Genomic DNA, 24,050 nt, shown 5'->3' with positions numbered 1-24,050 from the left:
ACTACCTCATACTCATTATTTTAGCTAAGATGACATAAAAAAGAAGAATGACCAGTGCCGGAGGAGATGTGGGAAAAGAGGTATACTAATTTATCACTGGAGCTTTGAACGTTCTGGAAAGCAATTTGGAACCATCCCCAAAGGCTGTTAAGTTGTACTTAACTTTTGACCCAACAATACCATTACAAGGTCTATACCCCAGAGAGCAAAGAAAGAGGAAAAGGACCAGTATGTACAAAAATGTTTATAGTAGCTAATTTTCTATGATAGAAAAGAATTTGAAATTGAGGGGGTGCCCATCAGTTGAGGAATGGCTGTCAAGTTGTGGTATATGATTGTGATGAAAGACAAATGTACTATAAGAAATTATGAAGGACAATGGAAGACTGGCATCAACTGATGCAAAACGAAATGGGCAGAACTAGGAGAGCATTGTGTACAATAACAGCAATATTGTAAAGATAATCAACATGAAAGACTTAGTCATTCTGATCAATGCAATGACCTGCCATGATTCAGTGGATTCATGATATAAAATACTCTCCATCTTCAGGGAGAGAACTAATGGACTCAGAGTACAGATGGAAGCACATTTTTTTTTCACTTTCTTTTTTCTTGCCTTTTAAAAAAATATGGCTAATACTGGTCATTTGTTTCACAAGACTATAAAAAAAGGACAAAACATTTGTTATGAGTAAGATGGTACCCAAACTGCAAGCACATTTTTTTTCACTTTCTTTTTTCTTGCCTTTTAAAAAAATATGGCTAATACTGGTCATTTGTTTCACAAGACTATAAAAAAAGGACAAAACATTTGTTATGAGTAAGATGGTACCCAAACTGCAAGCACATTTTTTTTCACTTTCTTTTTTCTTGCCTTTTAAAAAAATATGGCTAATACTAGTCATTTGTTTCACAAGACTTATAAAAAAAGGACAAAACATTTGTTATGAGTAAGATGGTACCCAAAACTGCAGTATCAGAGCTGAGAAAAATGTAATTTTTCTTCATGAAGATTAGACTTTTATTCATAGCTATACCAAAAAAATTTTTTTATGTAACACTTTGTACATTATCTTATTTTATTTGAATCTTATAGGAATCCTTTGAGGTGGGCAGTATAGGTATTCCTGTTTTACAGGGAAGTAATTTAAGTCTCAGAAAGGTCATGTGACTAGGTTGTGTGATAGTCATAAAGCTATTATCAGGAGTGAAACGTTAACCTGTGTCTCTTCTGCCTCTCAACAGTAGGAATCTTTCCACTATACTGTGCTGTCAAACCCAAACCAAAAAGAAGAAAACAAAGGCTAAAAATGACTTTCTCACTCATTCATACAATGCTTATTTTTTCCTTCATACCTTTACTTATGCAGTATCCTCTACTTAGAATTCTTTTACATTCATCCATCCATCCAGACTCAGTGTAAGGAAATTATTGTCAGAAGGATTCCAAATGATGTCATAAGATCTGGCAAACTGAAAACAAACTGTAAAACATCCACTCAGAAATGTTTTGTGGATGTTTTACTTGTAGTTGACCTGGAATTCTTGAACTCTGATGAAGTAGAAGTAGAATTGGTCTAGAACTAGAGAAATTCCCACGTGGAGGTAGAATACTCTGACATGACCTTGTATGATGATGCCACACCTAATGAAAAGTTAAACAGTTTACCCAAGAAATGCATATAGATGTGCTTCAATATCTTGAGAAATCCTCTTTTAGCTCTCACTGGAAACATTTGGGTTTTAATTGAGGCTAGAGTTGGGAAGATGGTATACTCAGTGTCCAATAGTTTCATGATAAAAAATGAAAGTGTATGTGTAGAAAATTTGTGAACTCAGTGCTAAATGAATGATTGACAAAAAAGGATATGGTGCATGTTCAAAGTAATTTTTGCAGATATGAAAAGTTGTAATTTTATTTGATTGGCTGATATATTGTATGGTTTTATAGTTCCTCTTTTATCACTAGAGAATGAATTATAATTAGCATATTAAAACATCTGGGTAGCCTTTGTTAGTCTCTGTTTATTTTGCAGTTAAATTGTTGGTAAAAAAAGTTTTCTCTTAATGTTGATAAATATTTCTCTTAAAAATTTTAAATTGTAGAATGAGCCCCCAACCCTCTGGTTCCTTGTAATTTGATAGTACCTTTAAGAACCGTTGTTAGTAATGTTATTACTAGACACCAAGTCAGCTGGGCATTTAAAACCCCGACGTAGCTACCTTTCAGTACTTATTTAATAACATCCTACTCTTTATTCATTCTATGCTCTTAATTTCCCACCCTTAATCTGTTCTCCTGTATCCCTCCATTCATGGTTAAACTCAGAAAAAAAATTGTCTTGAATCCTTGCTTCTACTTCTCCCTTCTCAGCCCTTTGCAGTCTGCCTTCTAAGCCTCATCATTCAAGTTACTCTTCACTCTTCAAAGTTACAGGCAACCTTTTATTGGCCAAACCTGATGGCCATTTATTTCTTAAGCCTCAGACTTCTTTACTTGTACAGATGCAGTATTTGACACTGAGGACCCTTACCCCGTAGATATTCTTTGATTTTGGGGTTGTCTTGACATTTTCCACTCCTTAAATTCTGGTTCCTGCCTGTTTAATTTGATTTGAGCAACTTTCATCTCCTCTTGATCCCCATGATCCACGTCAGGGGAAGGAAGGGATGATGCTGCCATGATTTAAGTTGATCCTTAGTTATTTCCAGTAGAGTGATCTGGCATTTTTGGAAAGAAATTGTACAGTATTTAATTTTAATTTTTTGAATTTTATTTCTCAGGTGCCAAGCTCCCTGTTATCTGGGCTTGTTCCTGCTTTCAACAGATCCTGAGTAAAGGTACAGCCTAGCACAGGGAATGGGTAAAGGATAGAGCTAAAGGCCTTAGCATAATATTTTTACCTGAAGGTGGGAGTATTTTAAAGCTCCAACAGGGGAGTATTTGATAGGTAATTGGAAAGATGGACAAGAAGCATTTCTTCCCTATAGTCTTTTCTCAGTGAATCATTTGAAGTTTTCAATAGTCAGCTTAAAAGAAAATTGAATTTTTGTGACTTCAAACATGCTTTTGAGTATTGTGATTGATCTGACTTAGTTTCTTACTGATACTTGCAAATTTGTGCTAGTTGCATAAATTGTTTTTAAATGATCAGCTTTAGAAGATGGTAAAGTGAATTAATGATGTCTCAGTTTTGATTTTTAAACAGTCAAATCAGTAAGTAAAAGCCTATTAGTAAAATAGGTAAAGATTCCTGGAAAATAGATAATAGTAAATATCCCTATTCATTCACTCATTTATTTATAATTTTAAAAATTCTGAATTTGTAAACATAAAAAAAGAACATTTCCTTTTATAAAATAGAACGAAAAGAGCAGTGAATATGAAATCACATCTCTTTTCCACACAGCTTGCTTTAGAAAATATATACACACACATACATATATAAAATTTAGCCTGTAACTTTCTACTTGTATTTTTCATTCTGAGCTTCTCTTTTTATGAACATTTAAAAAAAAAAGTTCAATGACTTTGTTTTTGGCCTCAGGATTTTCTAGTCCCACTCTCTTTCCCTACTCTTAATCCTCATTGGGGTAAAAACACAACTCTTGTAATGAATAAGCATAATCAAGGAAATCATGCACACATTGGCCATGTCTGACAATGCTTGTGTCTTATTCAGCACCATCAGTCCATCACTTCTATCTCAGGATAGAAGTACATCTAGTAGTACACTTCATCGTTCCATTGTAGTCCTGGTCAGTTGCAGTGATTAGGACTCTTAAGTCATTCAGAATTGTTTCTCTTTATAAAAATGATGCTGTTTTCTAAATAGCTGCAAAGATTTTTTTTTCTGAGTTAACTGTTACATTTTAGCTGTATTAAGTTTGTGCAGAAGCATTTCAATTTCATGTGATCAAAATTGCCCATTTTATCTCTTGGTATCAATTTTTCTCTATAGCTTCTTTGATCAAGAAGTCTTCCGCAATCCATACTTGTGAAAGGGATCTCCCTGTTCCTCTGATTTTTTTTTTTATGATATGACCTTTTATATCTGGGTCATGTATCCATTTAGAGCTCTTTTTGGCATATGATGTGTGATATCGGTCTAAATGTCATTTCTCCAGACTGTTTTACAGTTTTCCCAGGAGATTTTGTTGAAATGGGAAGGGGAGAATCCTCATTCCCTGGGTGCTATCTCATTCATTAGAATATCAGTTCCTTGAGAGTAGGCACTGTCTTAACTTTTCAGATGGATCCTCAGTGCTTTGTACATACTAAGTGCTTAATGTGTGCTTTTTTTTTCTGTTCATTTCATCTTTGGCCAGTTTCTTGCCTTGGGGAAGGGGAAATGCCAAGACCTGAGTCCTGTGAAAGGACTCCACCCTAAGGTTAGAAGTCCAGGGACTGTGGTGCCATTATTGATAACCTACCTGAACTCATTCCTGAGAGATTAACCAGCTCCCATCTGGTCACACTTGCTCATCCTAGTGATTCCGTGCCCTCTTTGATGAGCAGTCAGATCTTGTTCTCCAGGATCACTTACTGCCTGCTGCCTCATTCCCGTGCCCCTCAACCTAACACATTATTCCCTGCCCCCCAGTGCCCCATACTAAAGCTGCCGACCCCTTCCATTGTGCTCTCTGGAATACCTGCTTCATAGGTAATGAACTTGATTTCGTTTTAATCATTTCCTTTCTCCCTCCCTCTCTCCCTCCATCTTCTGGTCCTTTCTAAGACTTGGCCACCCTTTCCAACTCTGGTTGCCCTTTTACCCCTTCCCTTCAACTCACTGCTCAGGGATAGGGAAGATTCCTTCTTGCTCCCTGTTGCCACTGCTAGTCTCGTAGTATACCTCCATCACTCGGTAACCTCTCCTCCTTTGAAGGTCACTCAACCTGTATCTACTAGCCAATCAATATTGTCTTTTCCACTGCCTCCTACCTTCGGGACACACCCTTTCTTTCCTCAGTGAGTTCAGTGCCAAGCTGCTGAGCAGAGCTGGAGGAAATCATGAACCTGTGCTGGCTGGGTCCACTAGAAGTTTATGGTATCTAACCTTGACTGGGCTCTCATCGTCTAAGGCTATATTGTGGGCTCAGAGACATAAAGATGGGACCTCAGAAACTATCTATTCCAATCCCCTTATTTTATAGTTGAGGAAACTGAGGCCTAAAGTTGTGAAATGAATTGTCCAAGGTTGTACAGGTAGTAAGTGGCAGAGACAGTTCCTCTGACTCAAGATCAAGATTGTAACTATCACTCAGTCATGTTACTTGCCTATATTCGGTCATAAATTTATTATTAAAGGCACATTAGAAACTAAGATTGATGTCTCTATGGTGCCAAAAGGAGCTAGCTCTATTTACAATCCATTAGATACTAAGGAAGGTTAATTTTGTGAAAAGTTTAAGATTGGGGGGTAGCTAGGTGGTGCAGTGGATAAAGTACTGGTCCGGGAGTCAGGAGGACCTGAGTTCAAATGCGGCCTCAGACACATAACACGTAATAGCTGTGTGACCTTGGGCAAGTCACTTAACCCCATTGCCTAACAAAAGCTAAAAAAAAAAAAAGAAAAAGATTGATTGAAACTTCATAACTTTTCCTTTATTTGTTATTTTTTTTAATCTCTGTTGTCTGGGATTGGTGGCTACAAAAACTCAGAAAACATCAAAAGGATACTGTACTTACTTCACAAGAAGGGTGGTGGAGGTAAGAGAAATGGAGAAGTACTGTTTGGATTTTGCAGATAGACTGCTGTTGATTTGCTTTGGTACAGGGAGTTTCCTGTATTGATGAAATCACATGTCTGTTCCAAAATAAAAAGATATAGTCACTGGAGGTAGGGTTGGGGAGAGCACTAACAACTGGGGTGATCAGGATTGAGTTCCTATAGGACCATTGTTTTTTGATTGCATACTAGTAAATTTTGAGCATGTACCCCATTATTATTTTGATTTAATTATTTTCATTCGATAAAAATCCTCATTCTTTCCTTTCTTCCTCCCTTCTCACACATTGAAAAAGAAAGCAAAACGTAATTCTTGTCAAATAAAGCAGATTCCCAGATTGGCCGTGTCCAAAATATGTCTGCCTCTGCACTGGGAACCCCATCACCTCTCTCTCAAGATAGAATCTCTAGAATCATCTCCAGAATCAGCCAGTCAAGGTTGGTTATGTTTACATTATGTGTCATAAAAGTTATACAAAAGTAGAGACAGAAGGATGTAAAAAGATGAAATATTTGATCCTAGAGTCAAAAGAGAGCCCTTGGAGTTTATCGAGTAGAGGCGTGTGTCCGTGCCTGCACTTTAGGAAAGTCACTCTGCTACCCTTGTGGAAGATAGTTTGGGCAGGGGAGAAACTTGAACAAGGCAGAAAGATAAACCAGCACTCTATTGAGTAGTCTAGGTGAAAGGGCCTTCATCAGCGTAGGGGCAGCATGAGAAGAGAGAAGTAACACGTGTGAATGATCCTGTGGAAGTAGAAATGATACACTTGGCAAATGATTGGTTATATGGGGTGAAAAATGGTGTTGGCTTGTGGTTTCCTTGGTGCCTGGAAAGTTGATGGTGTCCTTGACACTAATATCAGGAGGTTTGGAAGAAAGATAATGTAGTGAGATTTGTGATGCAGAGCACAGTCCCAACCATGCTTGCTTATTCTTTTTGCCTCTTTCTTTCCAACTCAGAACCAAAGCAGGGTGGGTCTTATAGAACGGGTAACTGGTAATGGAACCTGACCCTGGGGATTTGAGGCACCTGTCGTATCCATAAGGTGATGGAGGAGATTTAGGGAGTAGGGCATGTTGGGGTAGAGGGAAGAATTTTCCCAGTATCCCTCATGTAGCTGTTGTGGGTGACCAGATAGTGGTTAGGTTATACCTGCCCAGTGGAGGCAGTCACAGAAAGTGAAAGGTTTGGAGCTTGCACAGGGAAAGGAAGGAGTTGGGTTGGGGGAGTGTTGGTGGATAAAGGTGGTTTTGTGGCAGTTTTGGAGACAAGCCCTGTGACTGGTTATTGTTTGGTGGTTCATACACCCCTTGGGATCAGGCCCCCTCTTACAGGCACTGTTCATCCTATCTCCCACTGGCTACCCTTGTCTCTACTGTCTTTGATCTTCCAAGGCCTGGTTCTTTGCTTGTTTGATACAGATTTGCTCATGTCTCCTCCATACTTAAAAAACCCTCACTTATTCCTGCCTTCCCCTTTAGGTAATAGCCTCATTTCTTCTACTTCTTTCCTCTTGTTCTTTTTTGATTTCTTTTACTAGCTCATTATCATTTACCAGCCTCATTATCCAGTGGAAACTCCTCACTCCAAAGTTCCCATGATCTTGTAATTGCAAGATCTAGTGGCCTTTTCTTGAAAGTCCTCATTCTGCCTTTGACATTGTTAATTATCCTCTTGTAGATACTCTCTTCTGAGTTTTTGTGAAGCTTCTGTCTTCTTGGATCTCCTCCTACTTAGCTCCCCATTTTTCTGTCCTCTTTGTTGGATCTGTCAGTGTCCACGGCATACTCAGCAGTTGATGGTGAGTGTTCCTAATGCTCTTTCCTGAGACAACTCTTCTCTTTTTTATATTTTCTTACTTATATTTTCTGACCCGAAGCAAAGAAAACAAACTTATTTCCTTTAGCTGCCGCCTGTCAGCTGCTGTATTCCTGACCAATTTGGTGTGTGGCCTATAACAGATACTTAATAAAGGCTTATTGATTACTGATTGAGTGATTGGACTAGGACTTAAAAGAGGAAGAAAAGGAGGAAGGAGGCGGCTTCCGAGCGATTGCAGGAAAGTACCTGATTATAATCATTATTGGCGATCATCCATTCTCTCTCTCTCTCACCCAGGTAGCTCAGATTGGATTTCTTTTAATTGTATACTATACTTTGAGATTCTCATTTTGTATTAATTTTGATCTTGGTTATAACAGTCAGTAATCTGACTTTACAAAGTGAATTGCTTTGGAAATTGCTCCCACATCAGGAATGAGTCATTTTCTCTTTTTTAAAAATGTAATTGGTTTTATTGTTTGGTGCTTACCTTGTTCAGTGCCCTCTGACTCTTTTGGAAGAAAATATTGTAATTTATGTGTGTGAGACTTCTGTGTAGTCTACCATGTGACTTGTTTCTTCTGAGCCATAACTTCCCACATTTCATGTTGTCCTTCCTTATGCTTACTTTTGCTTGGAAGTTACTGAGTATTAAATATTTTAATGTTTAGTTTATAAGGTCTTACCAAGTGTTTCTGGTGCTTTTTCTTTACTTCCCAAGCCTGTGCTACCAATATTGACATAAAAGTTGCAGTTTTTTTCCTTGGAGTCTTTTTTTTTTCTTTTTGCAAATATTTATCAGAAACGTTATGCTATGGGATAACCAACTGTCCTGTGAAATGATGTTTCCTGTTGCCTTTATATTATGATAAAAACCAATGCTGCCCCTTCCTAGTCAGGAGAGCATAAGAGTCATTCCATTAAGCTACACCGTTTTGTTTCCGGTTTCCTTTGTAGGACTAGAGTCAAGTCTGATACAATTCGTGCCCTCCAGTATTTTCAAAGATCCCACATTTTAGAATACCAAGAGCTTGGTTAGTTGTTATAGGTGATCAGAAATGTGTGGGATTCTTAATACCCTCAGTCTCCTTTTCTGACATTGTCATAGCAGAAATAGAAGAGGGACTTCCTCAGAGAAGGCCAAGAGCCATTTTGTATTTCACATTGAATGGTGTACTTGCTCGGTATATAGCAGACGTTTAATAAATACTTGTTGATCAGCTCCTTACAATTAAGAGAGCTGTCTACCTACTGACAAGTTAAGTGGCTTGCCTAGGGCCATGCAGTCAGCCTGTGTCAGAGGAAGGGCTTGAACCCACGACTTCTGGATTCTAGTAGACTTCTCTCCAGCTCCTCAGTGCCCTGCCATAGATCTAAGAGCCATTGGCAATGGCTTAGAGTGCTAGGAGTCTGTGGAGTACCTCTTTTAGACTACAGTTTCCTTGGTGTAAAATGAAAGGATTTGACTTGACCACCTCTAAGAGCCCCTCAAGCTCTGTGATTCTTTGACATCATTGCTGTACCATAGATATATCATAGATTAAGGAGCTGTTTATGCTTTGGTCTGGGAACCTGACTGCCATTGATATTAACATTTTTGTGGGACAAACAGATTCCGAGTTCTGAACAACAATTTAATTTAGGTATGAACCGTTAGGTGTGCTTGAATTTTAATGGTGTTTGCTATTTTGTCATAAAAAGAGATTGAAAATCTGAGTCATTGTGCTGATCAGAAGATGGGTGGCAGCAGCCCTTGCCTGCCCTAATGCAGAGGTTTTTTACCCTTTTTTGTATTGTGGACCCTTGTGGCAGTCTGAGGCCTGTGAATCCATCTCAGAATAAGTGCATAAAATCAAATACATACAATTACAAAAGAAACTAATTACACTGAAATAAAGTTATTGAAATATTAAACAAGTTCGTGGATCCAAGGTTATGAATCCCTGCTTATAGGTTTCTACCTTTTTGAAAATATTAGTAGGTTCCTAGTTCTCTAACTAAAAAAAAAAAACTTGAGGTTGTTCTCAACTCTGTAACTAACTTTATGGTGATGGTCTTTTTTTTCTAGGTATATCACATTAAAAAAATCTCCCGTAAAAATTTTGAAAAGAATGGCAGCAGAAACTCAGACACTTAACTTTGGGCCTGAATGGTGAGTTTCTCTTTTTTTTATTTCATTAAACATTGAGTGATCTTGGGAAACCTAACATCTGTCTCTCAGGGGACTATTACAACTACTACTAATACTATGATATTTGCATATCATATATAGAAGAAGTTTGTGAGCAGCACAGTATTTGTAAGGCACCTGGAAAAATCTGTGGAATTCAAAGTATTTTTATTTTTGCATATGGGTCTTAGGCTTTTGACTTAGATGAAGAATTAACATACTTTTATAAAACCTAAGAACATCTCATAACTGATTATCTGTTCTGTTGGGGGAGAGCCCTGCTGTAGAAGATCTCAGAGGTTGATTAATAACAAGATTTCTTTTTGACCATTGAGTGCATATAATTTATTTTTAGAGTAATTATATTTTCATGGACGTTATTCTGAAACTGTTAAGTGGTTTGCATTTCCTAAATGGGCAAGAAGCTTAGAAACACACTGGATTAATTTAATTTAAATTTTTTTTAAAGTTACTACTAGTGATCCATACTTAACTTTCAAGTTGACTTCATAGTTGCTTATATTCACCTTTATCATAAGACTTGAATTTATTATAATATATTGTGGTTAGTTTTTTCCTTCTATAAATTTGATCATTATGTCCTTTCTATTGTGGTTTGAATAATAATCCATTGCTCTTTCAGTCCTTGATCCAGCTCCTTTTGTGGTACCAGGTGCTGTGATTTTGTTTTTTAAATATAAGCACGTGTGTGGTAGGGGTTTTATATTGTCCATATTTGAGAGGCAAGATGATGTAATGGATAAAAGATGGACCTAGGAATGGAGAAGACCTGTATTTTGTCTCTACATGAAATCCTGTCAGGTAAAAAAAAAATCATCTTCTTAGATGGTATTCTGATGGGATCAGTAGGGGTAATCTTCACTTTTGCAAATCCTGGTTTTTCTTCCTTTTTAATCCTTTCTTAAAAGTATAATATTTAGTTTTGTTTTTAAAATTTATTAATAGTTACATTGTCAAAAGATACTTCCTAATAAATATACAACCCCATACTAAGTACATTCCTAAAAGCCATTACTTCATCAGTAATTTATAGGAAGGAAGGATCAGGGGGTCCTTAAAGACTCTTAAGTTTGATCCCTTCCTTTCATGATGAGTAAATCGAGGCCCAGAGAGGCTGAGAGCATCTCTGAGGCCGTATAGAGAGTGAGGAGCAGACGACAGGCATTTGAATACGAGTCCCAGGACTGTCCAGTCAATCATCTCTTCCTCGCCTTAGTGCCCGCCTGGGTCCTGGAGATTTTTGGCTATCTAGCTCTGTCTGTGCATGCAGATTACATGTATGTGATTACAAAGAGAGTAAATTTATACCTAGAAAAATTGGATTTCGGTTTCTACCTTCTTATTTATAATAACCGTGTGACTTTGGTCAAGTCATGTCCCCTCTGTGGGCCTCATTTTCTTCGCAGGTAAAACAGACTACACAGTCGCATGATAACATGCATCTGTACCTATATATGTGTGTGTGTGTGACTTGATGAACTATCAGCAAGACTCTTCAGTCCAGCTTTGTGACTCAGTGGTTGAAATGCACTCTTGCTGTGTATTTTTCATTTGTAGTTGGTTTGATCAGTTCTTTTCTAATTGCTGTGAGCATTTTTTGAGGGCAGAGACTGTTTTTGTCTTTATTAGTATTTCCAAATATTAGTGTAAAAATTCTGTGGTAAATAATAAGTGGTTAATAAATGCTTGTTGAGACTTCATGCCAAACTGGTTGCCTAACAGCCCTATTCTACCAAAACCCTGAAGTTTGCCGCAGTCTAATGATAATCAGTTAATCAAGTAAGAAACTATAATAAAAGACTTCTCCTACCCCAGAATTGCACAGAAATCCAAAATTGACTGGCTCCCTACCAGCAAATCCACTTTTATGTGCAGTTCAGCTTCCCTTGTGAGACCAGAGTTGGCCAGGGACACGATTACGTAGCCTGCAGTCCTCTATGTCCAGATGCAGTAAGGCTGGAGGCCTAGCCTTGAGGAAGCCTTAGGTGGGGATCTTAGAAGCCTCAAGGAGTGGCAGTGAGGATGCCCCAGTGTTCCACATGCTGAATCCTGGGATTCCACAGAGGTCCCTGAAGATGCAGCTCGTTGAACCTCAGAAATCCAGAGGAGGCTAGACCTGGGGAGGTGGAGATCAGTAGCAAAACCCAAGGGACTCGGAGTGAAATCATCAGGGCACCCCCCTCCTCCTCAAAAGGGGGGAGAAAGCAGGCAAAAGTCCCAACGAAGCTGAAGGGGCGAGCAAGTCAAAGAAAACACCATCTAATTTCAAACATTACTGTACTTCTAACTTTGATTTTTCACAAGGATTACATGAATACCTAGGAGAAATTCAGTTATAAAAACTGAAATAAAAGATCTGGAGGAAGGAATTGGAAAGAGAATAGGTAGTTTAGAATAGAGAAACTGGTAAACCTCGATGAAGAAATAAGATCACTTGAAAATTAAAATTTGCCAAACTGAAATCAGATTTCATGAGATAGCAAGAAATATTAGAACAAAATCTGAAGATGGAAAAAGTAGAAGAAAAGATAAGCCATCAGATCAGAAACAACTGATATGGAAAACAGGTCAAGAAGAGATAATTTAATATTCATTGGACATCCAGAAAACTGTGACTTTAAAAAAAATTTTAAAATCTGGCGATACTCTTCTTTTCAAGAAATTATAAATGAACACTGATTAAATCTATTAGAACAAATAAAGACAAAAGGGAGCAATCCATCACCTACTGAAAGGAATCCAAATGATTAAGTATCAGGAATATCATAGCCAAAATTCAGAGCTTCCACATCAAAGAAAAAGACTACAAGCATGCTGAAAAGAGCAGTTCAAGTCCAAAGAACTGCAGTCACAGTCATATAAGACCTGGTAGCTTACTGTGTAAACATGAGAAGATCTGCACTACAAAATCCCAAAAGGTTCCAGAGATGGTCTAAGAGGTGAGAACTCAGCTTGCAGAGCGGAGCATGTATGATTCTACAGGGGAAAAAATGGTTCTTGAATGGAATAGGGAACTTGCAAGTATTCCTCCTGAAAAGAACAGCGCTGAATAGGAAGTTTGAAATACAAACTTGACAGTCCAAACAGACCTAGAAAGGTCAATTTATTTGAAATTTTGGAAGGGGCTTATCCTATGATGGGGGAGAAGAAACAAGTGTCTTTTCAGAACATTAATGACTTCAAAGAATATGAAGAAAGTTGAGTAAGAAAACGGGTCCTGAGGGTGGATTGGTTCTGTTCTGAAGTTTTGAGGAAAGGAAAGAGAAAGGAGAGCGAAAGGAAGAATGTGTAGAAATAAGAAAAAGGGAATATTTGCTCTTTTTCATAAGTGGGGCACATGAGAATTGTATACAAACATGGAGAGAATGTGTGTGGGGGGGATTAAACGTCAGATGACCTCACTCTTATTTGGGGGAAAAACAGGTTTGAAAACCCACACACATGCAGTGAAATACAGCATATTCAGCAGGGAAATAGCCAGGAAAGGGTGTGGGGCGGGGGTGTAAAAGGGGTAGGATGATACTGGGGAGCAAATAGTCACAAACCTACAATCTTCCTGATTTTGATGGAGGGGAATACAAAGGGGAAAAGTGGAAAAGAACCCAAGTGGTGCGAGCCTTAGATTGCCTTTTAGACAGTTGGGGAAAGGCTGACTAAATGGTGGCATATAAATATAAAGGAATAAGTAAGAGATGTAGTAAGAGATGATAAACAAATGGAGAGAATTCTGGGTAGTATGAAGTGCGGGAGAACCAAGAGAACATGTTATATAAAGGTAATACTGAAAAGAAAAACCAACTTTGAAATGCTTAGGAACTGATCAAAGCAGTATTCAACCTTGTGTTCAGAGGATCTATCTGGGATGAGACGTATTGCCTACCTCCTGATAGAAGGGCAAGGCTACTGTATGGATTTCTTTGGCTTCACTATACTTGTTTGTTATTTGGGTTTCTTCTCTTCCTCTCTTTTAATTAAGAAAGGGTTAACAGTAGTGATACCAAGAAAAAGAGGGGCATTTTAATGCTTTTAAGATGCCTGAGATGTATTACATTCCAATAGGAGGACAAAAGCTTGTTAGTTCTTGCATGTTGGATACAGAACATAGAGGGTTTGTGGAAGCAGCCAGTCTGGCTGTAACAGAAGCCCCCAGAGTGCAGGGATGGGTCCTCTGTTTGTGTCTCAAGCACCTAGCACAATTGTTTTGTTCTTGGTACATCATGAAATGTTTGTTGAGATAAGTAAAATTGAATGCATGAGAGGGAGCCATCATGTGAAGTAAGGTTGGGAAATTGGGTTTGATTTAGGGATCTCAGATGCCAGCTTGAGGAATTTAGACTCACATAAGGAAGCTAAAGAAGGTTTCAGTCAGTGGAGTGATGAGGTCAGATCTGTGTGAAGAATAAGGTAGAATGGGGAAGGTTGGCTATGGATGTCAGGCTGTTAACAGCAATCAATATATGGTCTGAAGTAGGGCAGGAGGAGGGAACTGAGGCACTGAGGTGGAGGAAGTGAAGGAGGAAGGAATGTTAAAAGACTAGGAAAATAACAGTAACATTTCTCTTGGTTTGAAAATTGGCAAAGCACCTTGTACAAGGAAGATCATGATTCTAAGAGATAAAGTACAAAAATCTGAATATCAGTGAAGTGGATCTGAGCTGTTCTGCTCAGTTAAGGAGTCGGCTTTCCTGTCATTGTTTGTGGGGATCAGTGTGCCTTAGGATTTCCTCATTGCTTTTCTTGCATGAACTGTAGGGCAACACAGTCTAAGGCTTTCTTGATAGATTTTCTGAAAGAAGACGAATGACTTTAAACTCTTTATTTACATCTTATAGAAAAAAATCCAGACTAGAAAACTCGAATTTCCCCCTTTATGTTTTTAAATTTTTTAAAACAAAATTTTTTTCCTAAATAATGAAAATCTACCTTCTCTCTTTCTTCTCCTCTCCTGCTGAAAAGAAACACAAGTCACTTGCAATAAACATGCCTACTCATGCAAAACAAATTCTTACTTTGACCATATCAAAAACAAACAAACAAACAAAAAAAAAAAATATATATATATATATATATATATATATACATATATATACACATATATATATATATATGTGTGTGTCTCTCTCTCTCTCAGTCTGTACTCTGAATCCATCACCTCTCTTTTAGGAGGTAGGTAGCATGTGTCTTCATGGGTCCTGTGGAAATGTGAGGTTGGTCATTTCATTGATCAGAGTTATGAAGTTAAAATTTTTCATGGTTGTTTGCCTTTACAGTGTTGTTATTGTATAAACCGCCCTCCTGGTTCTGCTCCCTTCTCTCTGCATTAGCTCGGAGAAGTCTTCTCAGGTTTGTCTGAAATAATGCCTTTCATCCTTTCTTACATCATAATAGTATTCCGTTACATTCAGGCCGCATAACTTGTTCAGCCATTCCCCAGCTGATGGGCCAGCATCCCCTTAAGTTTCCTGTTTTTTGCTAGAACACAAAAGAGCTGCCATCATGATTGATATAAGAATATCGGCTCCTTTCACCTAGCACGTGCCCCAGCACATAATAGATACCAAATAAAGGTCTTTCAGTTAGATTGATTGATTTATCACATTTGAATTTATTTTGGTTTTTGAAATTGAGGTCATCAGTGTAGACCCTAGGATATAAAGATTTTTTTTTTGGAAGATGCTTAAGTGTCTGATATCTTGGAGATTTGGGTGAGAGATTTTTGTGGGCTGGGAGAGACAGCAGTTAAGTATATCGTTAATCTTGAAGCTCATCTGACTCAGTTCTATTGGCATGTGAGACTGACGCTGCAGGTACTATTTTATTATGAATAGTAAATTCAGAACTGTATTGAACACATTTTCTGATGTATTAAACCTCATGTTAAGCAGCTTTTCTTTAAAACCCAGAGTAGGAATTTTCAGCTACTAGATTAGGAACGGAAATCTTGAAATAGGTTCTTTTACATTGTCAGCTACTCTGGTTGTTGAAAATGAGTCCCTTTCTAGGCAGTAGGTGAGCCTGGCCATGTTATGGATGCCTGAGTGGAGGACAAGGGCAGGACTAAGTTCTAGTGATTGACGAGGTGGACTCTTCTCTTATGAATGATTTCACATCTTTAACAGCTGGGCAATTTTTGTAGCATGAGTAATTAGGATTTGTTATATGAAGATTTACTGGTATTAGTTTGAAATAAGTTGTTTGCTTGATGCAGAGGAGTGCATTACTGAAATCACTGTGTTTGTGCTGTGCTGAGAGGTGCATTCATAGTGAAGGCAGCCGCCAACTCCTTTCCACACGACAGGTGTATAAAGAAACCATGCTCTAATTACTTAGAATGAGGAACAAGAGATAATTTTGTGTACTCTGTTAACATGTGTTTACTTGAGAGCTTGATTTAACAAGCTCTCCTATGGCCTCAAACAAGGCACACTGTTTTATCATTTACGTGCATCAAGTTCTCATCAGTGTTGTTCATTGCTGATAATATGAATTATGGGGGCAGCGAGCTGGTGCAGTGGATATAGCACCGTCCCTGGATTCAGGACGACTTGAGTTCAAATCCGGCCTCAGACACATAACACTTACTAGCTGTGTGACCCTGGGCAAGTCACTTAACCCTATTGCCTAGCCAAAAAAAAAAAACAAGATAATATGAATTATGGAACTTCAAGCAGCCAATGGTTTTTTCTCTGCTGTGCTGCAGAGAAATATCTTTAATATCTTAATAGTTCTCATCAAAGTGGATAATCTTTTCAGTGGTGAGGATTTTAACTTACCCACACTTTCTTATCTTGTATACTTTTTTCTTCTTACGTGAATCCTAGTGGCCACCCAGCATAAAGGGTGCTTGCCTCTAGATCAGTGATCTACAAATTGTTTTGATCATGTATGCTTCTCAGTTTAAAACAGTGAGCAGGCAGCCCTAGCGTATTCTGTTTATTCATGAAATGTTTACATGTATGATGATATCATGTATGTTATTTTTAAAAATACACAAAAATAGAACTTAAGGTTGAGACAAAGATAAAATAAACAATATTTTAAAATACCTTAAATTTTATTTTATAAATAAATTGTCCACTAAAATAAATAACTTTTTAAAAGAAAACAATCTGATTGAATATGCTTCATTGTTTTAAAAAATTTTAGCTATTACCCTCTGTGGTAAAAAATTTGATTTTAAGTTGAGTTTTATTTTGATGCCTAATATTTTACAGCTGTCGTGGCTGAAATACACACCTAATAAAGAGACATAGGTCAGAATGGAAGGAAGAAGGTCATCATTGACTGCATTTACTAAATCATGTTGCTCATTTTGCAGTCTCGGCAATTCCATGGAGATTTTTGTTGAAATTGGCTAATCATTTTCCACCTTTTGTGGTGCAAATCCATTCTTGCAACTAACCAGAAAGTATTGTTGAATTAAATTAAATTTTAATTTTAAGTTAACAGTTTACATTTTTAATAAATGGGTTCAAAATCCACTGAAACTCTTCATTTTGGAGAATTTTAATAAGTTAAAAAAAGTTTTTTAAAATTTGCAGATAAGATAGTTTTAAATTTGTGAAAAATTCACATAATTCTTGGCAACAAAAGCTTAGTTTTTTAAGTGTTTTATAAATCATGATGATAATTCACTTTACATATATTTTAACTCATTTGATCCTCTCAACAATCCTGTGAATAGGAACTATTATCCCTATTTTATATATGAGGGGAAACTGAGTCTGAGAGAGTTGAATAGACTTTCCCATGGCCACCCAACTAGTAATGTCTAAGGCAGGATTTGAATTCTAATCTTCCCAACTCTTAAATGCAGTGCTATGATGCTACCTTGCTGACTGTGTATGATGGCTTCATATGACAATTATTTCATCTCCAGTATTCATAAAGAGAACGGTTGTCATTAATGGCTGTGAAGTTGTTTCCGGTATTTATGGTAATTTCAAATTTTTACTACGCTTTTCATCAGCTTTTATTAGATCAGTATTGTTTTTTCATAATAATGAGGGTGAAGAAGACTGTTACGGACCAGGAGTAGAAATACCTATTAGTCCTGCCATTTTCTTCTTTACTTTTACTGGCATTATTAATATTACCTTCAGTTTGCAATATCTTTGCAGATAACATTTCAAGCTAGTTATTTTGTGAGGGTTAGTATACTTAAATCCGTAAATTCATTTTTCTGGGTACACAACAAAAATAATAGGTTGCAGTATTCTAAAAGATGACAACAATAGCGAATAATTCACATTTATGTAAGGCTTCAAGGTTTGCAGAGTGCCCCTGACATGGATATTCTATTAATTTTCTGTTTTCTAAATTAAAAATAATTGTAAATTCTAATATTTTCTTTGCACTGTGTTGGATCGTCTTAGGTAGCCCATTTGGAGACTCCTGCTTCAGGTTTCTTGATAGTGGTAGAACAGAGCACATGGATTGTCCATCTTGTCCAGCCTATCTCCATTTCTTTTCACATTCTCTTTGATGAATGTATTGCAAGCCATTTACTCCTTTCTCATTGTCTTTTAGGTGTCCTGGGATTTTGATATTTCAAAAACCATGGTATTCCAGCTTTATTTAAGAAATAGAATTGAATCAAGCAGCATTTATTAAATATCATTGAGGCGCCAGTTACTATCTCAGGTGTAGAGTGAGAAGGACAAAGACAAAAATGAAAGACGCTCTGACCTCAGAGGGATTGTTTTCTGTGGTGGGAGACAAAACATACATCTGAAAGTACAGACCTAATAAATACTAGGCAGTTTGGGTGGGGCACTGGTAGTTAGAGGGAATAGAAAAGACTAGTAGAAAGAGAGAGGTAGTGTTTGAAATGCTCTTGAAAGGTAAAAGGGTCTTAAGAGGTGGAGATGAGGAGGAGTGCATTACAGGCATGGGAGCTAGCCATGTGAAAAGATGTGGAAGTGGGAGATGAAATGTCCCTTGTAAGGAACAGCTAAGAAGGCCATTTTGGCTGGATCAGATTGCAGGGGTGGGGGGCATTGTTAGCCAAGTCTGGAGAGGTAGGGTAGAGCCAGGTTATAAAGGACTTTTAGATACACAGAAGAAGAGTTAATATGTGATCCTAGGCGTGTGCCCCAGGCGAATCCACTGGAGTTGGTAAATGACATGGACAGACCTGTGTTTTGGGAACATTGTTGTCTTTGGAGGGAAGCGAGATTCACAGTAGGGGGTCCAATTAGGAGGCATTAGTCCAGGTGACAGTGATGAACTAGGGTGGGGGTGGGGGTGGTGTTTGGAGAGAGCAGTACAGTGAGCAGTCAGGGATGACATCCATCTTTCTAGTGACTAGAGGGGTGGTGGTTACCTTGATAGGAATGGGAAACATCTGGAAGAGGGTGGGTTTTGGGGAAAGATAAAGAGTTTGATATATCTCTGGCAGTCCAGTTATAACTGTCTAATAGGCATTTGATGATGTGGCAGTGGGACTTAAGAGAGACTGGGCTACACATAATTTTGAGAGTCATCTGAGATGATACTTAAATTCATGGGAGCTGATTAAGTCACCTAAAGAAAGAAGGTAGGAAGATAGGAAAAGAGGGTCTAGGATGAAGCCTTGGGTGATGCCCACTGTTAAGGAACAGGCTGTGGATTGTGGTAGAACAAAGGAGATGCAGGAGTGGTCAGACACCTTGGAGGAGCCCCCGAGGGAGGGGACAGTGAACAGCATCACTGAAACCACGAGAGGAGAGTGGCCAGCAGTGACAAATGCCACACCGAGATAAGAAGGAAAAGCACTGAGCAAAGGCCATTCGATAGCAGCTGAGAGCCGCATAAAGGGAATCTTCACAGAGTACACTCAGTGTGTGTGTGAGTCTTCTGTTGCCTTTGTTGACTGACTGTCTCATTTGCAACTCTGCTTTTCCTCCAGGCTTCGAGCTCTGTCCAGTGGTGGCAGTGTGACGTCCCCTCCTCTTTCTCCAGCATTGCCGAAGTATAAATTAGCAGACTACCGCTATGGGCGCGAGGAAATGTTAGCACTTTTTCTAAAGGATAACAAGGTAATCGTACGGGCTTTAAAACAGGAGAAGACCGAGAGCGCCCCAGGATGACCTGTGACTGGAGAGAACAGTGTGTCAAAGGGCCTTCGACAGCAGGCTGTACGCGCACCTTCTCCCACCCCCAGCGGCTTTTGACGATGCCTTTTTCCCTCAATTGAGTCAGTTCTGGCAGTGTGCTGGCAGCAGGGTCTCGCCCTGAAGGGGAAGTTCTGCTCTGAGTTACACCACCTGAGGTAGACGGGAGAGCAGTTAGTCCTTAATCTGCCTTTTCCAGGTGGCATTTTCCCTAAATACCTCTCATCTCTTGACTCTTTGCTCCCCTGAGTTGCAGACAGGAAGTCCAGTCCCCTCCAGGACACTGTGTGCCCTGTGGTTGTGGAGACGGGAGTTAGGAGCTCTGGCCTGGGCCACTTCCAGTCCTGGGCCTCTCTCTCTGGCTCCATGTTACTGAAGCCTTAGACCTGAGCTTGAGGGCACAATGCCCGAGTTCTTTTCAGAAGCAGCAGCAACAAAGATGACTGACATGCGGTGGTTTATGGTTTCCCTGACTGTACATAGATTACTTCACTGTAGCCTCACAGCAGCCTGTTCTCTTACTCCCATTTTTCTGATGAGGAGACTGAGGGTGAGAGAAGTAAGTGACTTTCACAGGCTCACTTAGGCACCTGGCTACAATGCAGACAGCTGCGTTTAAAGTACTCTTATGGTTTCCATCAGGTGAGGGTGGGGGGAGAGTACAGATTCGTGATGCACCTAGCTACTGATTTCTGTGTGGTGGTTTGCTTTTCTGTATTACTTGAATCAATTGAAAATTGCTAACTTTGGACCCAGGCACTTTTAAAATTTGTGTTTCAGAATTTCATCTATTTTACTACTTTTTGTTTTTAAGTTAGATTCATTTCTGAATATAGCTCTTCCTTCTCCCATGCCCAGGGAGCCTTCCCTTTTCAGGGGAGGAGAACAAGAGCAGTTCTGCCAGGCAGCCTGCCCCATTGAGCCAGTAAGACGCGGGCAGCCTTCTGCTCCCTTCAAAGGGAAGGGCGTGATGGGCAGCTTTCCCGGCTCTCGGCCCTTGAGTTTAGGGGGACAGGGTGGCAAATTGGGCAAGTCAGTGCAGGGTCTTTTCTCCCCCTATAATGGGAAAACCTGAGACAGATCCCTACATCAGGGCAGTGCTCCTTGGCTGCTAGTAACATTTGTGCTGCACGTCCTACTCAGCGTTTGGCTGCCGGTCATGGTCTCTGCTCTTCTTGCTTCCCCAGATCCCTTCAGACCTTAAGGATAAGGAGTTTTTGCCCATTCTCCAGGAGGAGCCCCTGCCGCCACTGGCACTAGTGCCTTTTACAGAAGAAGAACAGGTTGGTGTCCCTCTCTTCTCATCTCTGGCAGTTAGAGTTTGGTTTACATTTAGAGAAGAATGATGATCATCAAAATCAGAGTCCATTTGTCAGGTGCTTTTGGAAGCTCAAATGCTTTGCGTGCTTTCTTCTTTTGAGCCTCAGTAACTCTTTTGGGCTGCTAGCTGGCGCCATAGTGCATCAAGCACTGGGCCTGGAGTCGGGATGGTGCGGCATCTTCTTCCTCAGTTCAAATCTGGCCTCAGACACTTACTAGCTATGTGACTTTGGGCAGGTCACCCCTGTTTGACTCAGTTACCTCATCTGCAAAATGAGCTGGGTGAAGGAGATAACTGGAAGATACTGGAGCAAACCACTCCAGTATCTCTGCCAAGAAAACCCCAAAAGGAGTCACAGAGAGTCGGACATGACTGAAAAACAACTGAACAGGTAGCTCTTTTATAGGGGTGGTGAAATGAATATCCTCATTTTTACAGAAGTGGAAGCAGTTTCAGATGCAGTGTGAAAGGTCACATGTCCAGGAGGAAAAGCCTTAGACTAAAAATCTGAGCACGCAGCTACCTCTTGCACCTCTTTTTTTCTTTCAGCCAAAGACAAGGATTATTAGAACATCTGCCATATTGGGCAGACTTTTAAGGAGTCTGAACGTGCGTAAGCCATGGCTAGATTTGAAGAATCCCAGCAGTGGCTAGATTATAAGAATCTGAGCCTCTTGTTGGAGAAAAGACGGACCTTATATACACAGAAAGCCTGTGGGAGGGACCTAGGAGTGGTCAGTAGGTTGGGGTGAACAGAGCTCCTGGGACCTGGATTTTGTGGCCGTCCCTCTCTTTTGCAGCTTTGACCCTGCCTTGGGGACCTGATGCCAGTCAGCCTCTCTGGGCCTCTTGCCTTGCTGCTGCTTGCTGGGTGGGTTAGGGTTATTTGCTTTTTTGTAGTAAGCGATGATATGGCTTGGAAAGAGTACTCGAAGATTGCTAACTGTAGACCCAGACACTGTTTAGTGTGTGATTCAAAATGTAATTTATTGCTGCCTATTGTTTTTAAGTTAGACTCATTTCTCAGTATAGCCCTTCCTTCTCCTCTGCCCACTGAGCCTTCCCAGGTGAAACAGGTTCTAGAGAAGAGCCGCTCAGCCAGCCCTAACCAGCACATCAAGTGCTTATTGCCCCCTGTGTGAAATGAGAATGAAGCTTTATAACGGTCTGGGAGAACCAGAGCCCATGCCGTGATGGCCCTGAGGTCAGCCAGGTGTGCAGTGGCTGTTGGACACAGCGCTTTGTCGTTCCTGCTCTGCTGCTCTTCTCCCAGGAGTGCTCCTTTCTCCATAGCCCAGACCTTTTCCAGCACACTATGAAACTGTCAGTACTCCAACTTGGACACTTACCAAGTGCCCAGTTAGCTTTCTCATAGGGTTCTTTGCCTTCTAATATGTAGTTTCCTTCCTTCAAGTTAGCTGGTTTTTCTTAGCGGTATCAGAGGGATTGAATGTGCAGGTAAGTGAGAGAAAGGCGATTCTCTCAGGGTGGTGTTGCTCAGGTTAGTGGTGAGTCACATGTTCTTCCCAAAGTGACTTGTGATGCTTGATTATCAGCATTGAGTCCTTTTCTGTGGGAGATAGCAGCGATCCTGGATTTGGCATCCGAAGACCTAGGTTCGGCTCTCCCCTGTCATTTAATAGCTCTGTGACCTAGGCAAGCCACTTAACTTCTCTGCCTCAGTTTCCTTATCTGTAGAACGGGAATACCTATAATCTGAAGAGAGGAAGAGTGCTGGATTTGAAATTAGAAGACTTAAGTGTGAATCCCTGTTCTGCTATCCATGTGACCTAAGCTATTCATTTGCCCTTGCTAGGCCTAATTTCCTTCTGAAACATGAAGGTGTGGCATTTGATAGTTGTTAGGGTCCGTTTTGGCTCTCAATTGAAGATCCTCTGGTCTCATCTACTTTGCAGGCTTTTTCTGAGGATTAAGTGGGAGAATGGAAGGGAACAGGATTTATAAATCTCAACCATTATTATTATGCCCTGTGTTGGTAGCACTCACAACTGCTGTAGAGGAAAATGTGCTTCCTAAACCCAGTATTTGAGCTAGGTTTTTATCCATTTCCCCATGACAGCTCCTGATGACCATATCCTTAGATAAACAGCCATTTTCATTTTATACCTAGAGGTGCTAAGGTCCTGATAAATAAAGCAGAAGGAAAATTACAGTCACAGGGCCTTGTCTTGAGGAGTTGACAGTTTTGTCAGGGAAACAGAAGGAACTTGCTGAAGGGAAGTCACTTTGGCCAGATCATTTGAATGGTTCACTTGGAACATTAACTGAGGAAGGACCGTCATTATTCAGGGGCAGGTTTTATTAATTCTGATTCCTCTTTGTTATTGCCATTACCTGTTACCTGTTGATGCCGTTATCTTCCTGATTAAAATATAGTATTTCCATGACCACTTTTATTGTTATACCAATATCTAAGACAAAATAAGTCTGATGTTTGAACGCGGTTTTTGGTTTTTTGGTTTTTTTTGCCCCAAGCCGTAAGAAGTTTTCCACTGAGGCTGGAGGAGGGAAAAAGCCCCAAGCCAGGAGAGGCCTCAGTGGTATTGCCATCCACACGTCCACGTAGTAGAAGCTGTGAGAACTGCAGTCTGTTGCCCAGGGGCACTCACCATTCTGCTGTCTAGTTTTTCTTTACCACAGAATGTTACCGTCCCAAGAGTCACAAATACCCTTTGGTATCTGGTGGTTTTCAACGGGTTTTGAAGTGGCTATAGTTTTTGGAGTGCCACAAATAGGTACTTGGCAGCCCTTGATTTCATTTAATTTTTTATATATAAACTTGTTTGTCTCACAGGAGGATTGAGGACCTTTTCCCATTAACTATAATAAATCAACTAACATTATGCCATATACTTAAAATTGCTAG

General features: G+C 39.6%; 1 protein-coding gene across 10 annotated transcripts in view; it reads left to right on the top strand.

Moving 5' to 3' along the window:
* The window catches only part of GIGYF2 (GRB10 interacting GYF protein 2), a 162,318-nt gene that overhangs the window by 38,394 nt on the left and 99,874 nt on the right, over positions 1–24,050 (top strand). For 8 of the 10 annotated variants that reach the window (XR_013486773.1, XM_078154640.1, XM_078154642.1 and 5 more), the window contains 3 exons: positions 9,626–9,709; positions 19,638–19,767; positions 21,030–21,125. Coding sequence is in view for 9 of the 10 variants with exons in the window: in XM_078154642.1 (XP_078010768.1) it covers positions 9,626–9,709; positions 19,638–19,767; positions 21,030–21,125 (310 nt within the window). In the remaining variant the exon portion in view is untranslated. Of the gene's footprint in view, positions 1–2,787; positions 2,845–9,625; positions 9,710–19,637; positions 19,768–21,029; positions 21,126–24,050 lie in introns of all 10 variants that reach the window. The other 2 variants (XM_078154638.1, XM_078154639.1) reach the window with 1 other exon arrangement.

This window comes from Phascolarctos cinereus, unplaced genomic scaffold (assembly GCF_003287225.1).
Source record: "Phascolarctos cinereus isolate Bilbo 61053 unplaced genomic scaffold, phaCin_HiC Scaffold_5;HRSCAF=322, whole genome shotgun sequence".
NCBI classification, from domain to species: Eukaryota; Metazoa; Chordata; class Mammalia; order Diprotodontia; family Phascolarctidae; genus Phascolarctos; species Phascolarctos cinereus.
Note: the sequence above shows the minus strand (reverse complement) of the source record. Positions and strands in the feature narration are given on the sequence as shown.